The sequence below is a fragment of the Lucilia sericata genome, unplaced genomic scaffold (assembly GCF_015586225.1).
Source record: "Lucilia sericata isolate MDLA Ls3-8-SP2 unplaced genomic scaffold, ASM1558622v1 Contig000905F_arrow, whole genome shotgun sequence".
NCBI classification, from domain to species: Eukaryota; Metazoa; Arthropoda; class Insecta; order Diptera; family Calliphoridae; genus Lucilia; species Lucilia sericata.
Genome location: NW_023994892.1, coordinates 59,515 through 80,894, shown reverse-complemented (window position 1 = coordinate 80,894; position 21,380 = coordinate 59,515). Strand labels below are relative to the sequence as shown.

General features: G+C 30.1%; 1 protein-coding gene across 1 annotated transcript in view; it reads left to right on the top strand.

The window, feature by feature from the left end:
- Window positions 1-308: 308 nt before the first annotated feature.
- LOC119608967 (putative mediator of RNA polymerase II transcription subunit 26) overlaps window positions 309-21,380 on the top strand; it is a 46,836-nt gene continuing 25,764 nt past the window's right edge. Inside the window, exon 1 of the mRNA XM_037963610.1 lies at window positions 309-2,970. Within this exon, the coding sequence (XP_037819538.1) occupies window positions 1,539-2,970 (1,432 nt within the window). The 5' untranslated portion in view covers window positions 309-1,538. The remainder of the gene's footprint in view (window positions 2,971-21,380) is intronic.

Here is a 21,380-nt window from a genome sequence, read left to right as displayed (position 1 = left end):
AGAAAAAAAGCTTTCTAAATAGAAAAAAGTACCAGAAAAGTACTTTTTAGTAAAAGTATTGATATTTCAGTATAAAACTGTTATGGTAGGAGAGGGAGAAAGTAGCAAAAAAAGTGTTTTATAGGAAAACTCCAATAAAAGTATGAACATTTCCCTAATAATCAATTGTAACAAAGTAAAAAAGTACCAAAAAAGTACTTTTTGTTAAAAAGTTTGTAAGAAAAAGTGAAGAAATTTGTTTGATGAAACAAAAATTTAATAAATTTACTTTATATTCATAATAGATCTAACAAAAGTGAACTAAAAAAAGTACTAAAAAAAGTACTTTATAACAAAAAACTTAAAAAAAATTATAGATTTGGGAAAAAATTATTAAAAAACGATTGCTATAAAAGAATATTTAACAAAACATTCCATTACAAATAAAACCACAACTTTCAAAGTTAAAGAGCAGCTTTAACTAAAACTAAACAAACTTCCAGTTTCAAAGGAACATAACCAGAAAACTAGCTAAGGAAATAAATATTTCAAGCAACGAAAAAAAGGAAATTCAAACTTTCCAAACTCCAGCAAAACAACAGGAGTTTAAAAACAACTAGTAAAAAAAAATCCAAAAAAAAACAACGTTCAGCCAACAAACAACGAAAGCACACTTGCAAATTCCTGGGTTAAAGCAAAAACAACATTGATTATTGATTTTGAAACAATAGAATAGACAGCTAAATAAAGCAGTCAGCCATACCGGCAGACAGACAAACAGACAATTGTAAAAGAAAGATAGACATTTGCTTAAATAGTTAAAGATAGAGACACAACAAACTCGCATAAGCACAATATATATATATAAACATATAAAGCTTGCAACAGTACAGCAACAACAACAACAAGTTGAAAGCATTATTTATATATAAATAATATAACAAAAAAAACAACAAGAATAAAAGACTGCTCAACATAAAGTTAAAATACAATAGAGTTTTAACAAATAGACAAACCATTGTACAGCTAAATGTTAAACCCCTACAGCTTAACATAAAACAACACACACACACACTCAACAGCAAAAGAAAATCTTGCTTAAAAAGGCAAGACATACAGAGGGAGAGCTAGAGAGAGGCAGAGAGAGTAGGAACTAAAAAGTAATAGAATAAAAGAAACAGCTAAACGGAAGCAACAAGCCAACAACCAACACCCTAACTTCTAGTTGCTTTAACTTACCCTGTTGTTTTGGCTACTAGAGCAAAAAAAAACCAAAAACTTGCCTTTGGCAAAATATCAAATTATCCTGGTGAAACCTACAACACAACACCTAAGCAGCAGCCACAAATAATAATTTTTGAAAATTTCTAACCTAAACATATAATGAAGCAACGGCTGCTTAAAATTATTAACTAAATTTAGCAGCCTTTAACTAAAAACAAACTCCCCTCGACAAAAAAAAAGCTGTTTCAACACCTCAACATTCCCTGGCAAAATCCACAAAAATTTCAAAAATACCAGTCTTTAATAAATACCTGCAAAAACTCAATAAAAAGAAAATGTTCTTCTCCCTGCTACAGACCCTAGTCTGTGTGCTGCTGGTGAACAGCGGCCTATATGCTTTGCATTTAACCAGCTCCAATACGGCCGGGTCTAATAACCCTTCGAGCAATAATGGCGCTACACACAATGCAGCTCAATTAAATAAACCTTCCAACTCGAATCCCTTTCAAACCACCAGCAATCGTTTAAATGAGGAACTGGCCGATTTGGCCCAATTGGAAAGGGAGCGTTTAATGGTCATGGGTTTGGTTAAGCAAACAGCCGAGGAATCGGGCTATCATGGCCGGCCCATTATAACGGGACGCATTAAAATGCATCCAGCCGAGGATATGGACTCGGAATATTCGGCCTGGCTGCAGCAGCAGGCACGTAATGTTATGTTTGGCAATGTGGTCAAACAACCGCTCAATGATGAGGAAGATTATGATTCCGGCGGTGGTGGTTTTGAACCTTTAAGAACTTCCAACGGTAAATATGATTATGGTCGCATTGTACAGCCGGTGGAAAGGGAATTTGAAAATCCTCATAATTTAGATTTGGATGATTTTATGGAATTGGAGCCAGTGCAGGAAGAAGAGGATATGTTTCCCGATATGGATGGCTATGCCTATATAGAGGAGTTAATGGCTGAGGAAAATAAAGAAAGACTGCAACATCATTATCAGCCTCAGCCGCAACATCAGCAAATGCCACAATTTCCGGGCTTTAGGCAACAGCAGCAGCAAACACATCATATGCCTTTAACTCACAACTATCAAAATCATGAGGCTGCTATGGATAAAAATCAACAAGTTCTACAGGATTTCTTTGAAAAAGAACAAAAACTACAAAATCTCAATCATCAACAGCAGCAGCAACAACAATTTAACAACAAATACCGCAATAACATACGCATGCAGCAGAAATGGTTGCGTAAACGTAATCAATTGCAGCAGCAGCAACAGCAGCAGCAATTACCGCGCAATATATTTGGACAAAAGAATAACAACAAACAGCAACAACCACCTTTACATCATTTCAAAACTTTAAGCAGTAATAAACTATCACTGGCCAATTCTGAAGCCACCGCTACCACTAGAATCAATAGCCACAACAACAAACCAAACGATGCAGCACAATTATTGAAAAACCCCGAACAAAAGCAAAACACACATGATAACACACAACTCAATAAAGAAGATAAAACAAAAATCTTATCCTCCTCCTCCTCCATTTCCTCTTCGACGGCTAGCAAATCGGAAAAATCACTTAATGCAGCTAATATAGAACAAACTCCGGAACTGTTACAGCATCCCAATCATAAAAGATCGGGTTTAAATCCGGCCAGTTTGGCCTCATCGGCGGGTGTATCCTCGCCTCATAGTTTAGCCTCGCAGCTAATGTTGCGCACAGCGCGTGGACAAAGGCAATATGATGTGCCACAAATTGGTAAGTCCCCAACTAAATTTATATAACTTTTTTCTTAAAGCACTTAATACTTTTAACAAAAAAACAAAACATTTTATTAACCTCAACTTGTTGTTGTTAAACAAATACCCTTAAATAGTTAAAATATCCCTTTATTAAGCAAATAAACAGATTCTTGCAAACATACAAAGTTAAGTTAATAAAAAAGTTTGTTCAATATCCTTTTTTTCATTCGTTCTTTGTCCTCTTTTAGTAGTTATTTAAAAACAAACTAAAACGAAAAACATATTTTTGTATAACAAACAAAAGAAAAACAACAAAAAGTTAGCTTATAACAACATATCCTTTTCTTATATCCTTTTAATAAGAAGGACATGTTTTTTAAGTAACTTAGTTTTCTAATCAGTACATGTTAAGCTGCTGGTAATAGTGTTTAAATTATTAAGAATTTCTTTTAAATTCAAAATAAAAAAAATGGGAAAAGTTAGTTTTTTTTAATTTTAACAGATTGTTTTTGACCCAAATGGTTTAAAACTACGATTACAATTTGAGGATTACTTCTCCAAACAGAACTGCATTAAAATTTTTTACAATTTGTTAATATTTCAGGATCAGGTCATATATCCTTTTTTTAAGAAAAACTAAAATCACTAAAATTACACAAAAAGTTTGAAGTTATATGATTTAAACTAACAAATTTACTTAAATTAAAATTTTTGAAATTTTTTTTTGGGAATAAAATTTTTCAGATTTAATTTTTGAAGAATATTTTTGAGCAATCTGAATCAAAATGCTATTACAATTTGTCAATTGCTACCCAAAACAAAAATGCTTTAAAATTTTCAACAATTTGTTAGTATTTCAGGAGCTGTTCCTATATCCTTTTTTGTAAAGAAATCCAAAATTTACTATTATTTGTTATAAAGCTTATTTTTAGGGTTTTTTTTTACTATAACATATATTTTTTAACAAATTTCATTAAGAAATCTTATTTTCAAAATATTTTTAAAATAAAAAATCTTAAAAAAATTTGAAAATTTAAAAAAATAGTATTTATAATCTAATTTGCTTCAAAATGTTTATAAAACTTGCCAATGACTTACCAGGGCAAAACGGCATTGAAATTTTGTACGATTTGTTAGTTTTTCAGGGGCTGGTCATATATCCTTTTTTAAAGATAATCAAAATTCATTACAATTTGCAACTAATCATCAATATTACTCTTTAGGACCAAACTGCTTTCGAATTTTCTGTGATTTGCTAGTCTTTTAGGACTTCGACATATATCCTTTAACCTAAAATATTAAAAAAACAATATAAATTATACAATTTAATACTTGGCTCTTTAAATTGAATATTAATTTATTAAGAATTTCTTTAAAAGTTATATTTTTTACCAAGAAAACTTGTTTTCCATATAAAAATTTTCTACTTTTTTAGTTTTTTTTTAAAAAACATTAATTAAAAAGTAATTAAATGTAAGTTTTTTTTCCACCTTTTACTTAAATAAAGTTCCTGTGAAAAATAAATGGTTTAATTTTGCTTGTTTTTAGAAGGATTGTTTACTTTATTTCAAAACTGTCCACCAGAACTTTATAAAAATAACGTTACAATTTGTAGTTTTAAAGTCCCATAACTTTTTCATAGTTTTTTTACTTAAATTTATTATCCTTTCATTTGCTCTTCATATATCCTTTTTACGCAAATTCAAAAAATTTACTAAAAAACTAAGTTTTTGTGGGCAAAATTTAAATATTTAAAATGTTTTATTTCCTAACATTTTTGGATAAATTTTTAATTTTATTTATAAAAATTTCATGAAAATTTCATAAAAATGTTGCTACAATTTGTAGTTTAAAAAGCCTCAAACACTCCAGTAGGTTTTTTCGTTAATTTTCACATCCTTGCAGTTGCTCTTCATATATCCTTTTTACGAAAATGCAAAAAATTTACTCAAAAGTTAAGTTTTCATAGATAAAATATAACATTTGCGAACATTTTACTTAAATGAGGATCCTGTAAAACTCAAATTGTTTTATTTTCTACTTTTTTAAGGAAATTTTTAATTTTTTTATAACAAAATTCTCTAGAAATAGCTTTACAATTAGTAGTTTTAGAAGACTCAAACATTCCCATAGTTTTTTGCTTTAATTTCTTATCTTTCTAGTTGTTCTGCATATATCCTTTTTTGAAAATTAACAAAATTTACTTAAAGGTTTTGTTTTTTTGTACTTAATATGATTTTTATGAATATATTACTTGAATAAGTTTCTAAAATAGTTTTTTAGGGATCATTTCACTTTTTTTCTGGCAAAATTTAAGTTTTAGTTTAAAATTTTGCTTTTGATTGCAATACCACTAACAGTACAATTTGTAGTTTTAAGTTCCATAAACATTTCCATAGTTTTTATCTTTAATTTCCTATCGTTTTAATTGCTCTGCATATATCCTTTTTTCGAAAATTTTTCAAATTTTTTAAAACCTAAAGTTTTTAGGCACAAAATGATATATCTAACGATACTTTACATAATTAAGGCTTTCGAAAAATTATATTTATTTTATTTCAGCGAATTTATGTCAAATTTACAACAAAATTATATAAAAATAATGCAACAATTTGTAGTTTGTGGGTGCTTAAACATTTCCCTAGTTGTTTTGCTTTATCTGCTTATCCTTTTAGTAGCTGTGCATATATCCTTTTTTTTTTGAAAATTCTTTAAATTTGTTTTAAAACTCGTTTTCTAAGGATATTTTACTTACTTAAAGGAGATTACTAATTAAAAACATGTTTGTTCTTAGTTTTTCTTATATTTTGCCAATTTTAATTTAAAAATTTTTGATTTATTTATAAAAAATATTTCTACAATTTGTATTTCTAAGAGCTTAATAAATCTGCATACTTTTTTTGTTGATATTGTTAGTATTCTGATAGCCCAACATATATCCTTTTTTGGAAAATTTTTAAAATTTTGTTCGAATTTATTAGTTTTAGGTAATTTTACTAGGGGGAGTCTCAGTTAAAAGGTTTATGTTGTTTTCTTAAGTTTTTATTTGGTTTTTATGCTTTTATTTTCAAAAGTTTAACGTTTTTATTGAAAAAATTATCTTTAAAGGTTGTAGTTTCCAAGGATTTTTTGAAGTGCTCGACTTTTTGAGTTATTATTTAACATCTGTTACAATCTTGCTATATATCCTTTTATTTGAAATATCATTTTATGAAACATCTTACAAAGATATTAGTTTTATTGACATTTATTGTTTCTTTTTGTTGTTGTTATTGCTGTAGCAATCCATCAGAAATGTCGAAATTCAAATTCAATTTATTTTCATTTATCCTGTTTACAACTTAAATCCTGACCTAAGTGACAGATTAATGTGTTTATTCATTAGAAATTAGCATAAGTCATTGAAATTAACACACAAATTGCATACACACACACACTTGATTGTTTCATTTACACAAGGACCCCCTCCGCTATTAAATAGCATGTGAAGAGTGCGTGTGTTTAAAAAAGAGAGCGTTTTAAAATTGAGAGTGTGAAAACCAGTACAATTATTCTATTTTTAGCTTATTATCCTGGAATTTTTTTATTCTCTTTCGTTTTTTTTTTGGCAGGGCAGACACTGTCCATTTGACATATTTTTATTTTCATACTTAAAACAAGGACAATTTTAAGCGACCCAGCAGGACATGTGTTTTTTTTTTTTTGGGAAATATATGGGAAAATTACTTAAACTGCTGTGTTAACATGACAAACGCACTTTTCTTGTTGTTGAGAGACTGGCAGGCAAATGGGAATATATAGCATCGTGACGATGATGATGATGATGATGTTGCCCTTGAGCTACTGTATAATGAGTTTAATTGAAGAAATACGGCTGGTTTGTTGCTTAATGTTTAAGGATTAAAGGTTTAGGATGCTTTTTTTGTAAAGATAATTTAAATTTAAAAAAATTTTAAAACCTAAATGTTTTTTTATATACATATGTATATGTATGAATGTGTGTATGATAGCTGTGCTTGAAAGTACACAAACCGTTTCAAACAGAGAATAAATAATGAAGCACATTCATAATCTATAGATGTAGCAGCAAATAGAAATAAGTAAGAGTGTTTTTTTTTTTTTTGAAATTTTCATTTCAAAATCATTTCTCAATTTGTTGGGTAAAGTATTTCTTTTTTTGCGTTTGCTTGTTGTTCAAGGTTCATAAGTCGTCATCATGTCTACGTGCGTAAAGTTGGCATTTCACTTACATTCATTCCCCTATAAAGAATCGAGCAAAAAAAAATCCATGTGCATGCGTAAGAAGGATAATAAACATAAGCTGCTAACTGTCTAGGAAAAAATTACACAAAAAAAAAAACAGAAAACATGTCAAAAGAAACAGCAGCCATACTGTTACACTACAGCCACCCCACTGGCCCCTAAACCCCCTCTACAAAACAAAAAAATAAATTTAAACAAATTTAAAGTAAAAAGCCAAGGAAAATAAGAAGCAAAAAAAAAAGAACATTGTCATTGATTATATATTGATGATGTAGATAATGGCAGCAGCCTCAAACATACATTGACTTAACCATAGCCCCCTTCTCTAGAAAGCAGATCCCCTTTTTTTAAATTTCACACTAACTTTGCTTTAATGTCAAAGCAATTTTGGGCAAATTTTTGTTTCCCCCTAAAAATGAACACTCAATTTTATCAATTTGTGGCAAATTTTAATTTTTGATTTTTATTTTATACTTTCTAATTTAAAAAAATATAATTGAATTTTCATGTTCACTAATATCATTTTACTACAGCCAAAACATAATGTGGTTTCTCCCTTCTTCCCAAGCCCCATCACAAAACATACAGGATAAAAATGGCAATAAATGAAAGCAAAATTTATAGCCTTCAAATTATAAATTCAAGGAAATATTAAATATTACTGGCTATAGCTAAAATAACACACAATTTTCTAATAATAATTTTATACTAATTGCTAATTTTCATATATTTTTAAACAAAAATTTTCTACAAAAAAATTTAAAATTGATTTTTTTTTACTTTTTTCTTAAAGAAACTAATTTAAATTTGAAAATTTTTTGAAAAAGGATATAGGCAGCGGATGAAAAGCTTACAATACTATTAAACAATTTTTATTGTATAAAAAGCAGCTAATAAAACTATTTATCGCAAGCTAGAAAAAATTTAAAAAATTAGATGTGGCAAGGAACAAAATATAAGGACTTAACACCAACTATGACAGACAGATGGACGGACATCGTTAAGCCTTCAGGATATCCTCCAGAATACATACAAAAGAATTATCCTTTTTTCAAAGAAAATCAGTAGTTCTGTTCTAGTTCTGTTCTAGTTCTGTTCTAGTTCTGTTCTAGTTCTGTTCTAGTTCGGTCCAGTTCTGTTCTAGTCTGTTCTGTTCTAGTCTGTTCTAGTTCTGTTCTAGTTCTGTCTAGTTCTGTTCTAGTTCTGTTTCTAGTTCTGTTCTAGTTCTGTTCTGTCTAGTTCTGTTCTAGTTCTGGTTTCTGTTCTAGTTCTGTTCTGTTCTGTTCTAGTTCTGGTTCTAGTTCTGTTCTAGTTTAGTTCTGTTCTAGTTCTGTTCTAGTTCTGTTCTAGTTCTGTTCTAGTTCTGTTCTAGTTCTGTTCTAGTTCTGTTCTAGTTCTGTTCTAGTTCTGTTCTAGTTCTGTTCTAGTTCTGTTCTAGTTCTGTTCTAGTTCTGTTCTAGTTCTGTTCTAGTTCTGTTCTAGTTCTGTTCTAGTTCTGTTCTAGTTCTGTTCTAGTTCTGTTCTAGTTCTGTTCTAGTTCTGTTCTAGTTCTGTTCTAGTTCTGTTCTAGTTCTGTTTCTAGTTCTGTTCTAGTTCTGTTCTAGTTCTGTTCTAGTTCTGTTCTAGTTCTGTTCTAGTTCTGTTCTAGTTCTGTTCTAGTTCTGTTCTAGTTCTGTTCTAGTTCTGTTCTAGTTCTGTTCTAGTTCTGTTCTAGTTCTGTTCTAGTTCTGTTCTAGTTCTGTTCTAGTTCTGTTCTAGTTCTGTTCTAGTTCTGTTCTAGTTCTGTTCTAGTTCTGTTCTAGTTCTGTTCTAGTTCTGTTCTAGTTCTGTTCTAGTTCTGTTCTAGTTCTGTTCTAGTTCTGTTCTAGTTCTGTTCTAGTTCTGTTCTAGTTCTGTTCTAGTTCTGTTCTAGTTCTGTTCTAGTTCTGTTCTAGTTCTGTTCTAGTTCTGTTCTAGTTCTGTTCTAGTTCTGTTCTAGTTCTGTTCTAGTTCTGTTCTAGTTATGTTCTAGTTCTGTTCTAGTTCTGTTCTAGTTCTGTTCTAGTTCTGTTCTAGTTCCGTTCTAGTTCTGTTCTAGTTCTGTTCTAGTTCTGCTCTAGTTCTGTTCTAGTTCTGTTCTAGTTCTGTTCTAGTTCTGTTCTAGTTCTGTTCTAGTTCTGTTCTAGTTCTGTTCTAGTTCTGTTCTAGTTCTGTTCTAGTTCTGTTCTAGTTCTGTTCTAGTTCTGTTCTAGTTCTGTTCTAGTTCTGTTCTAGTTCTGTTCTAGAAAAAAGGACGTTTTCCTAAAACTTTCTACATAGCAATTAGAGGTTGCATTTGAGCTTTACATGGGCGTTAATAAAATTTGTAGAACTCTGAGTTTCTAAAAGAGCGCCTTATATACTTTTAGTAATATTTTTGAAAAATGTGTTTATACTGAAATTGAATTAATTTTAGGCTCAGAAACCGTATAGTTCAAAAGAAATTTTAATGATTATTTGCTTTTCTCTTCAAAAATCTTGTGAAAAAGGACATTTTCCAAAAACTTTCTTTACAGCGATTGGAGGTGTTTACTGAGCATTTTATATGCGTTAACAAATTTTGTAAAACTCCATGTTTCCGCCAGAGCGCCATATATCCTTTTTTGGGTATTTTTGAAAGATGTATAAATTTTGATTTAAAATGATTTGTTAGGTATTTTAATGTTTTAGGGCATAAAATTAAAAGGAAAATTTTGTCATTATTATCTATTCTCTTACAAAAATATTGTAAAAAAGGACTTTTTTCTAAAACTATATTTACAATGATTAGAAGTTTTATTTGAACTTTACTAGGGTTTTAAAAGCACACGTGTAACTCTCAAATTTTACATGTGCTCCTTATATCCTTTTTTGAGAATTTTAAAAAAATTTTTGAATTTATAATTTAAAAAGTGTTTTAATGAATCTTTTGTTATTTTCTTTAAGTAATTGCTTTTAATTTCTTTTGTTTATTTATTTATGTTTCTTTCTATTATAATTGATAGTAGCAATTTATTTTTATGATCTTATGATGTTTTATTTAAATCAAAAAAAAAAAATCATTTAACCTCTTTTCAAGTGTATGTGAGAGTGTATGTGTGTGTGTTTGTATGTAAGTAAGTATATGTGTTGATGTTCATGTCTGCCATTTCTCTTTCAATCTATTTAACTCTGCACTTTATTTACAAGTGCAGATGAATTGAAAGAAATGCCAAAGTAAACAACAAATAATTTAAACAAAAACAATATCTAAATATTGCATTTATAGAGAAGAGTACAGAGGGAAAGCAGAATATAAATAAATGAAATGAAAAACTATGTCACATATTCTATTCTTAACTTATGCACACACATACATACACTCTCTCTTAGTAATATTGAACGGCCAAGTAAAAATACTATTCATTCATATAAAATATATATTTTTATTTTATAATCAGTGTATATGTGTGTGTGTTAAAAGTGATGATGCACTAGAAAACGAGACAAGAAGACGCCTGTTGAAAAAAAAATTGGATTTTTTTTTCAAAATATAATTTAGTATGAGGTTCCTGGTAAAAGTAAATACTTGAAAGAAAATAACAAATTATTTACTTGAAATATAAATACTAAGTATTCAAGTGTTTTTTCTCAAAAGGACCTCTTTTTTCTATTGATGTTGTTGCAGTTGTTGTTTCAAAAAAAAGGGCCACCTATGAAATTAAAGCAATTATAAAATAACAAAACCATTAAAGGTTTCAGATAACTAAATTTCTAGCTAATTTGCGCAATACTAAACCGACCCACGTTTGTCAACACCTCTTAAACCTTGGGAGAGTATACACCTACACTTAATCAGAAACGAACATTTTCCTATTCCTTCACACTTAAACTTATTAAAAAGAAATAAAGTGTTTAATGTATATGATGATGAGAATGATAATGATAATTATCTGTTTTACACCCATAATTTCACACTTGAAATATTTTTAATTTAAATGTTGACTGACCACGATGCTCTTCATGAACAGGGAAAAATTACTCAAATTACCCAACACCAACAAAAACATACTTAATCAAACAATTTAAAAGTGAAAACTACTGTCAAGCAATAAATGTGAAATTTTTGCTTAGCAACAACACCACAGGAACAAGAACAAAAACGAAAAAACATCAAACACCAGCAGCGCCTTGAATTGCCAACATGGCAACCATTATGCCAGCAAACCATTATACGGACATTAGTCAGGGATAAGGTTTTAAAACTAACAGAAAAAAAAATCCATTTCCTTTTATACAATTGTCCGCTTGTCGCGTCTATGTTTAATTAGTGAATTATTTAACATAAACTTTAGAATCTTCAGTATCCTTTGCAACATTATTAACTCGTAAGCAAAAGTCTTATCTTCATGATAATCTTTGGCAAAGGAGTTTTGTCATGGTGATAATGATGTATATATGTAGATAATAATAATGCTGTATTTGCTGCTGTTTCTGTTGTTGCTGTTTATAATACTTTACATTATTATTGTTTAAAGTATGAGTAGAGGAGTTTGTAGGTAGTTTGTGTGTTTAGTTGGTGAACTAAATAAATTACAATGCACCCTAGGGTGCGCTCCAAATGTAAATTATAATACAACTCTAACGACAACAACCACATGTCTATAGTGTTCGCACATTTATTCACACAAATTTAAATAAACCAAAAAAAAAAAAAAAAAAAGATAAAATTTATACACTTAAAAAAAAATAAGGAAATATTTGCAGTTTTTCAGTTCTTGTTTAGTTCTAGTTCAGTTTAAGTTCTGTTCTAGTTCAGTTCTAGTTCTGTTCTAGTTTCTAGTTCGTTCTAGTTCTGTTAGTTCTGTTCTAGTTCTGTTCTAGTTCTGTTCTAGTTCTGTTCTAGTTCTGTTCTAGTTCTGTTCTAGTTCTGTTAGTTCTGTTCTAGTTCTGTTCTAGTTCTGTTCTAGTTCTGTTCTAGTTCTGTTTCTAGTTCTGGTTCTAGTTCTGTCTAGTTCTGTTCTAGTTCTGTTCTAGTTCTGTTCTAGTTCTGTTCTAGTTCTACGTTCTAGTTCTGTTCTAGTTCTGTTCTAGTGCTGTTCAGTTTCGTTCTAGTCTGTTCTAGTTCTGTTCTAGTTCTTCTGTTCTAGTTCTGTTCTAGATTTCTGTTCTAGTTCTGTTCTAGTTCTGTTCTAAGTTCTTCTAGTTCCCGTGTTCTAGTTCTGTTCTAGTGTCTGTTGCTAGTTCTGTTCTAGTTCTGTTCTAGTTCTGTTCTAGGTTCTGTTCTAGTTCTGTTCTACGATTTCTGTTCTAGTTCTGTATCTAGTTCTGCTGTTCTAGTTCTGTTCTAGTGTCTGTTCTAGGTCTGTTCTAGTTCTGTTCTAGTTCTGTTCTAGTTCTGTTCTAGTTCTGTTCTAGTTCTGTTCTAGTTCTGTTCTAGTTCTGTTCTAGTTCTAGTTTCTAGTTCTGTTCTAGTTCTGTTCTAGTTCTGTTCTAAGTTCCTGTTTCTAGTTCTGTTCTAGTTCTGTTCTAGTTCTTCTAGTTCTGTTCTAGTCTGTGCGAGTTCCTAGTCTAGTTCTGTTCTAGTTCTGTTCTTCTAGTCTGGTTCTAGTTCTGTTCCTAGTTCTGTTCTCAGTTCTGTTTAGTTCTGTTCTAGTTCTGTTCTAGTTCTGTTCTAGTTCTGTTCTAGTTCTGTTCTAGTTCTGTTCTAGTTCTGTTCTAGTTCTGTTCTAGTTCTGTTCTAGTTCTGTTCTAGTTCTGTTCTAGTTCTGTTCTAGTTCTGTTCTAGTTCTGTTCTAGTTCTGTTCTAGTTCTGTTCTAGTTCTGTTCTAGTTCTGTTCTAGTTCTGTTCTAGAAAAAAGGACGTGTTTTCCTAAAACTTTCAACATAGCACTTAGAGGTTGCATTTGAGCTTTACATGGGCGTTAATAAAATTTGTAGAACTCTGAATTTCTAAAAGAGCGCCTTATATACTTTTAGTAATATTTTTGAAAAATGTGTTTATACTGAAATTAAATTAATTTTAGGCTCAGAAACCGTATAGTTCAAAAGAAATTTTAATGATTATTTGCTTTTCTCTTCAAAAATCTTGTGAAAAAGGACATTTTCTAAAAACTTTCTTTACAGCGATTGGAGGTTTTTACTGAGCATTATATATGCGTTAACAAATTTTGTAAAACTCCATGTTTCCGCCAGAGCGCCATATATCCTTTTTTGAGTATTTTTGAAAAATGTATAAATTTTGATTTAAAATGATTTGTTAGGTATTTTAATGTTTTAGGGCATAAAATTAAAAGGAAAATTTTGTCATTATTATTTATTCTCTTACAAAAATATTGTAAAAAAGGACTTTTTTCTGAAACTATATTTACAACGATTAGAAGTTTTATTTGAACTTTACTAGGGTTTTAAAAGCACACGTGTAACTCTCAAATTTTACATGTGCTCCTCATATACTTTTTTGAGAATTTTAAAAAAATTTTTGAATTTATAATTTAAAAAGTGTTTTAATGAATCTTTTGTTATTTTCTTTAAGTAATTGCTTTTAATTTCTTTTGTTTATTTATTTATGTTTCTTTCTATTATAATTGATAGTAGCAATTTATTTTATGATCTTATGATGTTTTATTTAAATCAAAAAAAAAAAAAATTAACCTCTTTTCAAGTGTATGTGAGAGTGTATGTGTGTGTGTGTTTGTATGTATGTATATGTGTTGATGTTCATGTCTGCCATTTCTCTTTCAATCTATTTAACTCTGCACTTTATTTACAAGTGCAGATGAATTGAAAGAAATGCCAAAGTAAACAACAAATAATTTAAACAAAAACAATATCTAAATATTGCATTGATAGAGAAGAGTACAGAGGGAAAGCAGAATATAAATAAATGAAATGAAAAACTATGTCACATATTCTATTCTTAACTTATGCACACACATACATACACTCTCTCTTAGTAATATTGAACGGCCAAGTAAAAATACTATTCATTCATATAAAATATATATTTTTTATTTTATAATCAGTGTATATGTGTGTGTGTTAAAAGTGATGATGCACTAGAAAACGAGACAAGAAGACGCCTGTTGAAAAAAAATTGGATTTTTTTTTCAAAATATAATTTAGTATGAGGTTCCTGGTAAAAGTAAATACTTGAAAGAAAATAACAAATTATTTACTTGAAATATAAATACTAAGTATTCAAGTGTTTTTTCTCAAAAGGACCTCTTTTTTCTATTGATGTTGTTGCAGTTGTTGTTTCAAAAAAAGGGCCACCTATGAAATTAAAGCAATTATAAGATAACATAACCATTAAAGGTTTCAGATAACTAAATTTCTAGCTAATTTGCGCAATACTAAACCGACCCACGTTTGTCAACACCTCTTAAACCTTGGGAGAGTATACACCTACACTTAATCAGAAACGAACATTTTCCTATTCCTTCACACTTAAACTTATTAAAAAGAAATAAAGTGTTTAATGTATATGATGATGAGAATGATAATGATAATTATCTATTTTACACCCATAATTTCACACTTGAAATATTTTTAATTTAAATGTTGACTGACCACGATGCTCTTCATGAACAGGGAAAAATTACTCAAATTACCCAACACCAACAAAAACATACTTAATCAAACAATTTAAAAGTGAAAACTACTGTCAAGCAATAAATGTGAAATTTTTGCTTAGCAACAACACCACAGGAACAAGAACAAAAACGAAAAAACATCAAACACCAGCAGCGCCTTGAATTGCCAACATGGCAACCATTATGCCAGCAAACCATTATACGGACATTAGTCAGGGATAAGGTTTTAAAACTAACAGAAAAAAATCCATTTCCTTTTATACAATTGTCCGCTTGTCGCGTCTATGTTTAATTAGTGAATTATTTAACATAAACTTTAGAATCTTCAGTATCCTTTGCAACATTATTAACTCGTAAGCAAAAGTCTTATCTTCATGATAATCTTTGGCAAAGGAGTTTTGTCATGGTGATAATGATGTATATATGTAGATAATAATAATGCTGAATTTGCTGCTGTTTATAATACTTTACATTATTATTGTTTAATGTATACGTAGAGGAGTTTGTAGGTAGTTTGTGTGTTTAGTTGGTGAACTAAATAAATTACAATGCACCCTAGGGTGCGCTCCAAATGTAAATTATAATACAACTCTAACGACAACAACCACATGTCTATAGTGTTCGCACATTTATTCACACAAATTTAAATAAACCAAAAAAAAAGATAAAATTTATACACTTAAAAAAATAGGGAAATATTTGCAGTTTTGGTTCAGTTTTAAATCAGTTTTAGTTCAGTTCTAGTTCAATTCTAGTTCAGTTCTAGTTCAGTTCTAGTTCAATTCTAGTTCAGTTCTAGTTCAGTTCTAGTTCAGTTCTAGTTCAGTTCTAGTTCAGTTCTAGTTCAGTTCTAGTTCAGTTCTAGTTCAGTTCTAGTTCAGTTCTAGTTCAGTTCTAGTTCAGTTCTAGTTCAGTTCTAGTTCAGTTCTAGTTCAGTTCTAGTTCAGTTCTAGTTCAGTTCTAGTTCAGTTCTAGTTCAGTTCTAGTTCAGTTCTAGTTCAGTTCTAGTTCAGTTCTAGTTCAGTCTAGTTCAGTTCTAGTTCAGTTCTAGTTCAGTTCTAGTTCAGTTCTAGTTCAGTTCTAGTTCAGTTCTAGTTCAGTTCTAGTTCAGTTCTAGTTCAGTTCTAGTTCAGTTCTAGTTCAGTTCTAGTTCAGTTCTAGTTCAGTTCTAGTTCAGTTCTAGTTCAGTTCTAGTTCAGTTCTAGTTCAGTTCTAGTTCAGTTCTAGTTCAGTTCTAGTTCAGTTCTAGTTCAGTTCTAGTTCAGTTCTAGTTCTGTTCTAGTTCTGTTCTAGTTCTGTTCTAGTTCTGTTCTAGTTCTGTTCTAGTTCTGTTCTAGTTCTGTTCTAGTTCTGTTCTAGTTCTGTTCTAGTTCTGTTCTAGTTCTGTTCTAGTTCTGTTCTAGTTCTGTTCTAGTTCTGTTCTAGTTCTGTTCTAGTTCTGTTCTAGTTCTGTTCTAGTTCTGTTCTAGTTCTGTTCTAGTTCTGTTCTAGTTCTGTTCTAGTTCTGTTCTAGTTCTGTTCTAGTTCTGTTCTAGTTCTGTTCTAGTTCTGTTCTAGTTCTGTTCTAGTTCTGTTCTAGTTCTGTTCTAGTTCTGTTCTAGTTCTGTTCTAGTTCTGTTCTAGTTCTGTTCTAGTTCTGTTCTAGTTCTGTTCTAGTTCTGTTCTAGTTCTGTTCTAGTTCTGTTCTAGATCTGTTCTAGTTCAGTTCTAGTTTTGTTCTAGTTTTGTTCTAGTTCTGTTCTAGTTCTGTTCTAGTTCTGTTCTAGTTCTGTTCTAGTTCTGTTCTAGTTCTGTTTTCTAGTTCTGTTCTAGTTCTGTTCTAGTTCTGTTCTAGTTCTGTTCTAGTTCTGTTCTAGTTCTGTTCTGTTCTAGTTCTGTTCTAGTTCTGTTCTAGTTCTGTTCTAGTTCTGTTCTAGTTCTGTTCTAGTTCTGTTCTAGTTCTGTTCTAGTTCTGTCTAGTTCTGTTCTAGTTCTAGTTCTGTTCTAGTTCTGTTCTAGTTCTGTTCTAGTTCTGTTCTAGTTCTGTTCTAGTTCTGTTCTAGTTCTGTTCTAGTTCTGTTCTAGTTCTGTTCTAGTTCTGTTCTAGTTCTGTTCTAGTTCTGTTCTAGTTCTGTTCTAGTTCTGTTCTAGTTCTGTTTTAGTTCTGTTCTAGTTCTGTTCTAGTTCTGTTCTAGTTCTGTTCTAGTTCTGTTCTAGTTCTGTTCTAGTTCTGTTCTAGTTCTGTTCTAGTTCTGTTCTAGTTCTGTTCTAGTTCTGTTCTAGTTCTGTTCTAGTTCTGTTCTAGTTCTGTTCTAGTTCTGTTCTAGTTCTGTTCTAGTTCTGTTCTAGTTCTGTTCTAGTTCTGTTCTAGTTCTGTTCTAGTTCTGTTCTAGTTCTGTTCTAGGTCTATTCTAGTTCTGTTCGAGTTCTATTCTAGTTCTGTTCTTGTTCTTTTCTAGTTCTGTTCTAGTGCAGTTCCATTTCAGTTCTAGTTCTTTTCTAGTTCTGTGTTAGTTTTGTTCTAGATCTGTCCTATTACTGTTGTTGGTCGGTTCTAGTTTTTTAATTTTTTATAACATTTCTTTGAGTGTACTTGCTATGATTACTTTACATAATGTTATAATTTTAGCACGCAAACAGTTGTTGAAATTAAATAAATTTAAATTCCTAGAATTATGTTTCACACCAACACCCACCCACGATACAACCACTAAGCAAACATACACACATTATATATATTAACATGTAAATGTAACTAATTTGTTTAAGGATCTGCTGTCGTTGTTAATGTTGGTGTTTTGTTGTGTTGTGATGTTGGCAACAACTTTGCAACTAATTGACAAGGGTTAACAAAATAACAAACAACAACAACAGTAGCTGCTGCCATAACTAGTAGAAATAATGTGCTTAATAGAAAATCCCTTGTGTAAGGTTATAAAGTAGTAAGGATTTGTTTATTTTTTTTTTTTAATAATACAACTAAAATTTATTTTTTGTTCATTATTTTGTTACTTAAATAAATTTGTATTATCCTTTTATTTTTGTTTTGAAATAAAAGAAAACAACTGGCCCTGCTATAAACAATAATAAGAAAGAAAGTAATAGCAAAAACCCTTTAACCTTTTTTTCCTTATTGTCTTGAGTTGTTGTTTTTATTGCTGTAGTTGGGTGGTTTTTCTTTTATGGAAAAGCTATAATTTATAGATGGTTATGCTTTAAGGACATGTTGTTTTGTATTGTATATATATTTGTCTAACTGTACGCATTTCACTCTAATAAAGATATTTATGTTAAACCATAAATGTCCTGTTGTGAGTTTATTTTTTCATGGTGCTTACTTTGTAATGCTTTTTACTACTACACTGTGTCACATTTGTTATTTTTTAGGATATTTTTTATAGCGACATTTTCTTTATATCTAAATAGAATTTTTTTTATGGTTTTCCCTATGAACATTGTCTACACTTAAAGACGGTTATAAATTATATTACAACACCCAAGATTGATAATGCAATTTATAGTGGTTTTTAGCTCATACACCAAATGCCTTTTCAAATATGTCCCCAACTTTGATGTGATAGTTCTAAATGTACAATCAAAATGTTAAAGGACATTTTAAGGAAAATGTAAGAAAAATTTATATGAATTGTTAGTTAAATTAGAGCATATATATAAAAGTTCATATGACATATATAAACTGTCTACATATGAAGGTCAAACAATGATTTATGAGTTTCATAAATATAGTACAACAAAAAAGGATAACACAAAAACTTATTATTTTTTATCTAAAGAGAAATTCAATTTAAGTTTGTTAATGGTCTTAAATTAAAATTTAATAACCTAAACTTAACTACAACAAAGCTGTCTTAACAAAGTCCTTAAAAATGTATATTATTTTATACAAAATATGTTCCTTTTTATAACAAAGCAAAGATATAAATTAGGCCAGACATCTTACTAAGACACACATTATAAAGATAAAAGAGAAGAACATTTTCAGTTTAAATAGATAAGGACATAATATTCAAAATAAAATAAAAAATCAAAATGTTCTATAGACAATATTTAAAAAAATATAAAAAGTAATTTCTAATAAAACAAAAGCAAATGTATTGAAATATTTTCTATCGCAAAATTTGAGCAATATGTTATAGAATCATAAATCGCAGACAGATCTTTTATCGTACAAACCGTTTTCATGCTCACAATATATCCTTTTTCGTAAAGTTTACAAATTTTTGTTTAAAACCACCAGAAACGAAAACAATATAAAGCAAAAACATCTTATCAGTTCTAGTTCAGTTCAAGTTCAGTTCTAGTTCAGTTCTAGTTCAGTTTCTAGTTCAGTTCTAGTTCAGTTCTAGTTCAGTTCTAGTTCAGTTTCTAGTTCATTCTAGTTCAGTTCTAGTTCAGTTCTAGTTCAGTTCTAGTTCAGTTCTAGTTCAGTTCTAGTTCAGTTCTAGTTCAGTTCTAGTTCAGTTCTAGTTCAGTTCTAGTTCAGTTCTAGTTCAGTTCTAGTTCAGTTCTAGTTCAGTTCTAGTTCAGTTCTAGTTCAGTTCTAGTTCAGTTCTAGTTCAGTTCTAGTTCAGTTCTAGTTCAGTTCTAGTTCAGTTCTAGTTCAGTTCTAGTTCAGTTCTAGTTCAGTTCTAGTTCAATTTCTAGTTCAGTTCTAGTTCAGTTCTGGTTCAGTTCTAGTTCAGTTTAGTTCAGTTCTAGTTCAGTTCTAGTTCAGTTCTAGTTCAGTTTAGTTCAGTTCTAGTTCAGTTCTAGTTCAGTTCTAGTTTCAGTTCTAGTTCAGTTCTAGTTCAGTTCTAGTTCAGTTCTAGTTCAGTTCTAGTTCAGTTCAGTTCAGTTCTAGTTCTAGTTCAGTTCAGTTCAGTTCTAGTTCAGTTCTAGTTTAGTTCTAGTTCAGTTCTAGTTCAGTTCTAGTTCAGTTCTAGTTCAGTTCTAGTTCAGTTCTAGTTCAGTTTTAGTTCAGTTCTAGTTCAGTTCTAGTTCAGTTCTAGTTCAGTTCTAGTTCAGTTCTAGTTCAGTTCTAGTTCAGTTCTAGTTCAGTTCTAGTTCAGTTCTAGTTCAGTTCTAGTTCAGTTCTAGTTCAGTTCTAGTTCAGTTTTAGTTCAGTTCTAGTTCAGTTCTAGTTCAGTTCTAGTTCTAGTCCAGTTCTAGTTCAGTTCAGTTCTAGTTCAGTTCTAGTTTAGTTCTAGTTCAGTTCTAGTTCAGTTCTAGTTCAGTTCTAGTTCAGTTCTAGTTCAGTTATAGTTCAGTTCTAGTTCAGTTCTAGTTCAGTTCTAGTTCAGTTCTAGTTCAGTTCTAGTTCAGTTCTAGTTCAGTTCTAGTTCAGTTCTAGTTCAGTTCTAGTTCAGTTCTAGTTCAGTTCTCGTTCAGTTCTAGTTCAGTTCTAGTTCAGTTCTAGTTCAGTTCAGTTCAGTTCTAGTTCAGTTCTAGTTCAGTTCTAGTTCAGTTCTAGTTCAGTTCTAGTTCAGTTCTAGTTCAGTTCTAGTTCAGTTCTAGTTCAGTTCTAGTTCAGTTCTAGTTCAGTTCTAGTTCAGTTATAGTTCAGTTCTAGTTCAGTTCTAGTTCAGTTCTTGTTCAGTTCTACTTCAGTTCTAGTTCAGTTCTAGTTCAAGTTCTAGTTCAGTTTTATTTCTGAAAATCGACAAAAACTATATGCTTTTGGCAATTAAAAATATATATCTAAAACTATTTATAAACGCTTAATTAAACGTTTTCACTTCTATCTTAAAAAAAAACATAATTAAGCTTTTTCCTTCACTTTTATTACAAAAATTTCTTAATCAATTAATGTTTGCCGAACAATAATTTAATAGCAAAATTTTATATTGTCAAACTTTAGCCATTCCATAAATTAATTAAGAAAAAACAAATTATTAGGCCTTAACAGGATTTACATGTATAAAATTGTTCAAATATAAGAATGAAAAAAATTGTGATAGATAAAACTAGCAGAAAATGAAGAAAAAACGAAAAACATGTACACAATTTTATTATTTAAGATGCAGGTTGTATTTGTTTTGTATATGTTTTTTGAGACAAAATTAATTTGACATTAAATATTTTTATGACACACACGTGCCTACAAGTTACTCATGCTGCTGCATGTTCATAGCATGTGGGCTTTTTAAATGAAAAACATGTTTGTCATAAGTAATATTGTATTAAAGTATTTATAGGTAATATATTTATTGAAATTTTGTTGGCCTGTTTTGTAGTTTGTTGCCTAACTTAAGGCTTAACGTTAAGCAATAAATTGGGGTACAGAAATAGGTGTGTTGTTGTGACTAAATTAATTTCAAGAACTGAATTAGAACTGAACTAGAACTAAACTAGAACTGAGCTAGAACTGAACTAGAACTGAACTAGAACTGAACTAGAACTGAACTAGAACTGAACTAGAACTGAACTAGAACTGAACTAGAACTGAGAACTGAACTAGAACTGAACTAGAACTGAACTAGAACTGAACTAGAACTGAACTAGAACTGAACTAGAACTGAACTAGAACTGAACTAGAACTGAACTAGAACTGAACTAGAACTGAACTAGAACTGAACTAGAACTGAACTAGAACTGAACTAGAACTGAACTAGAA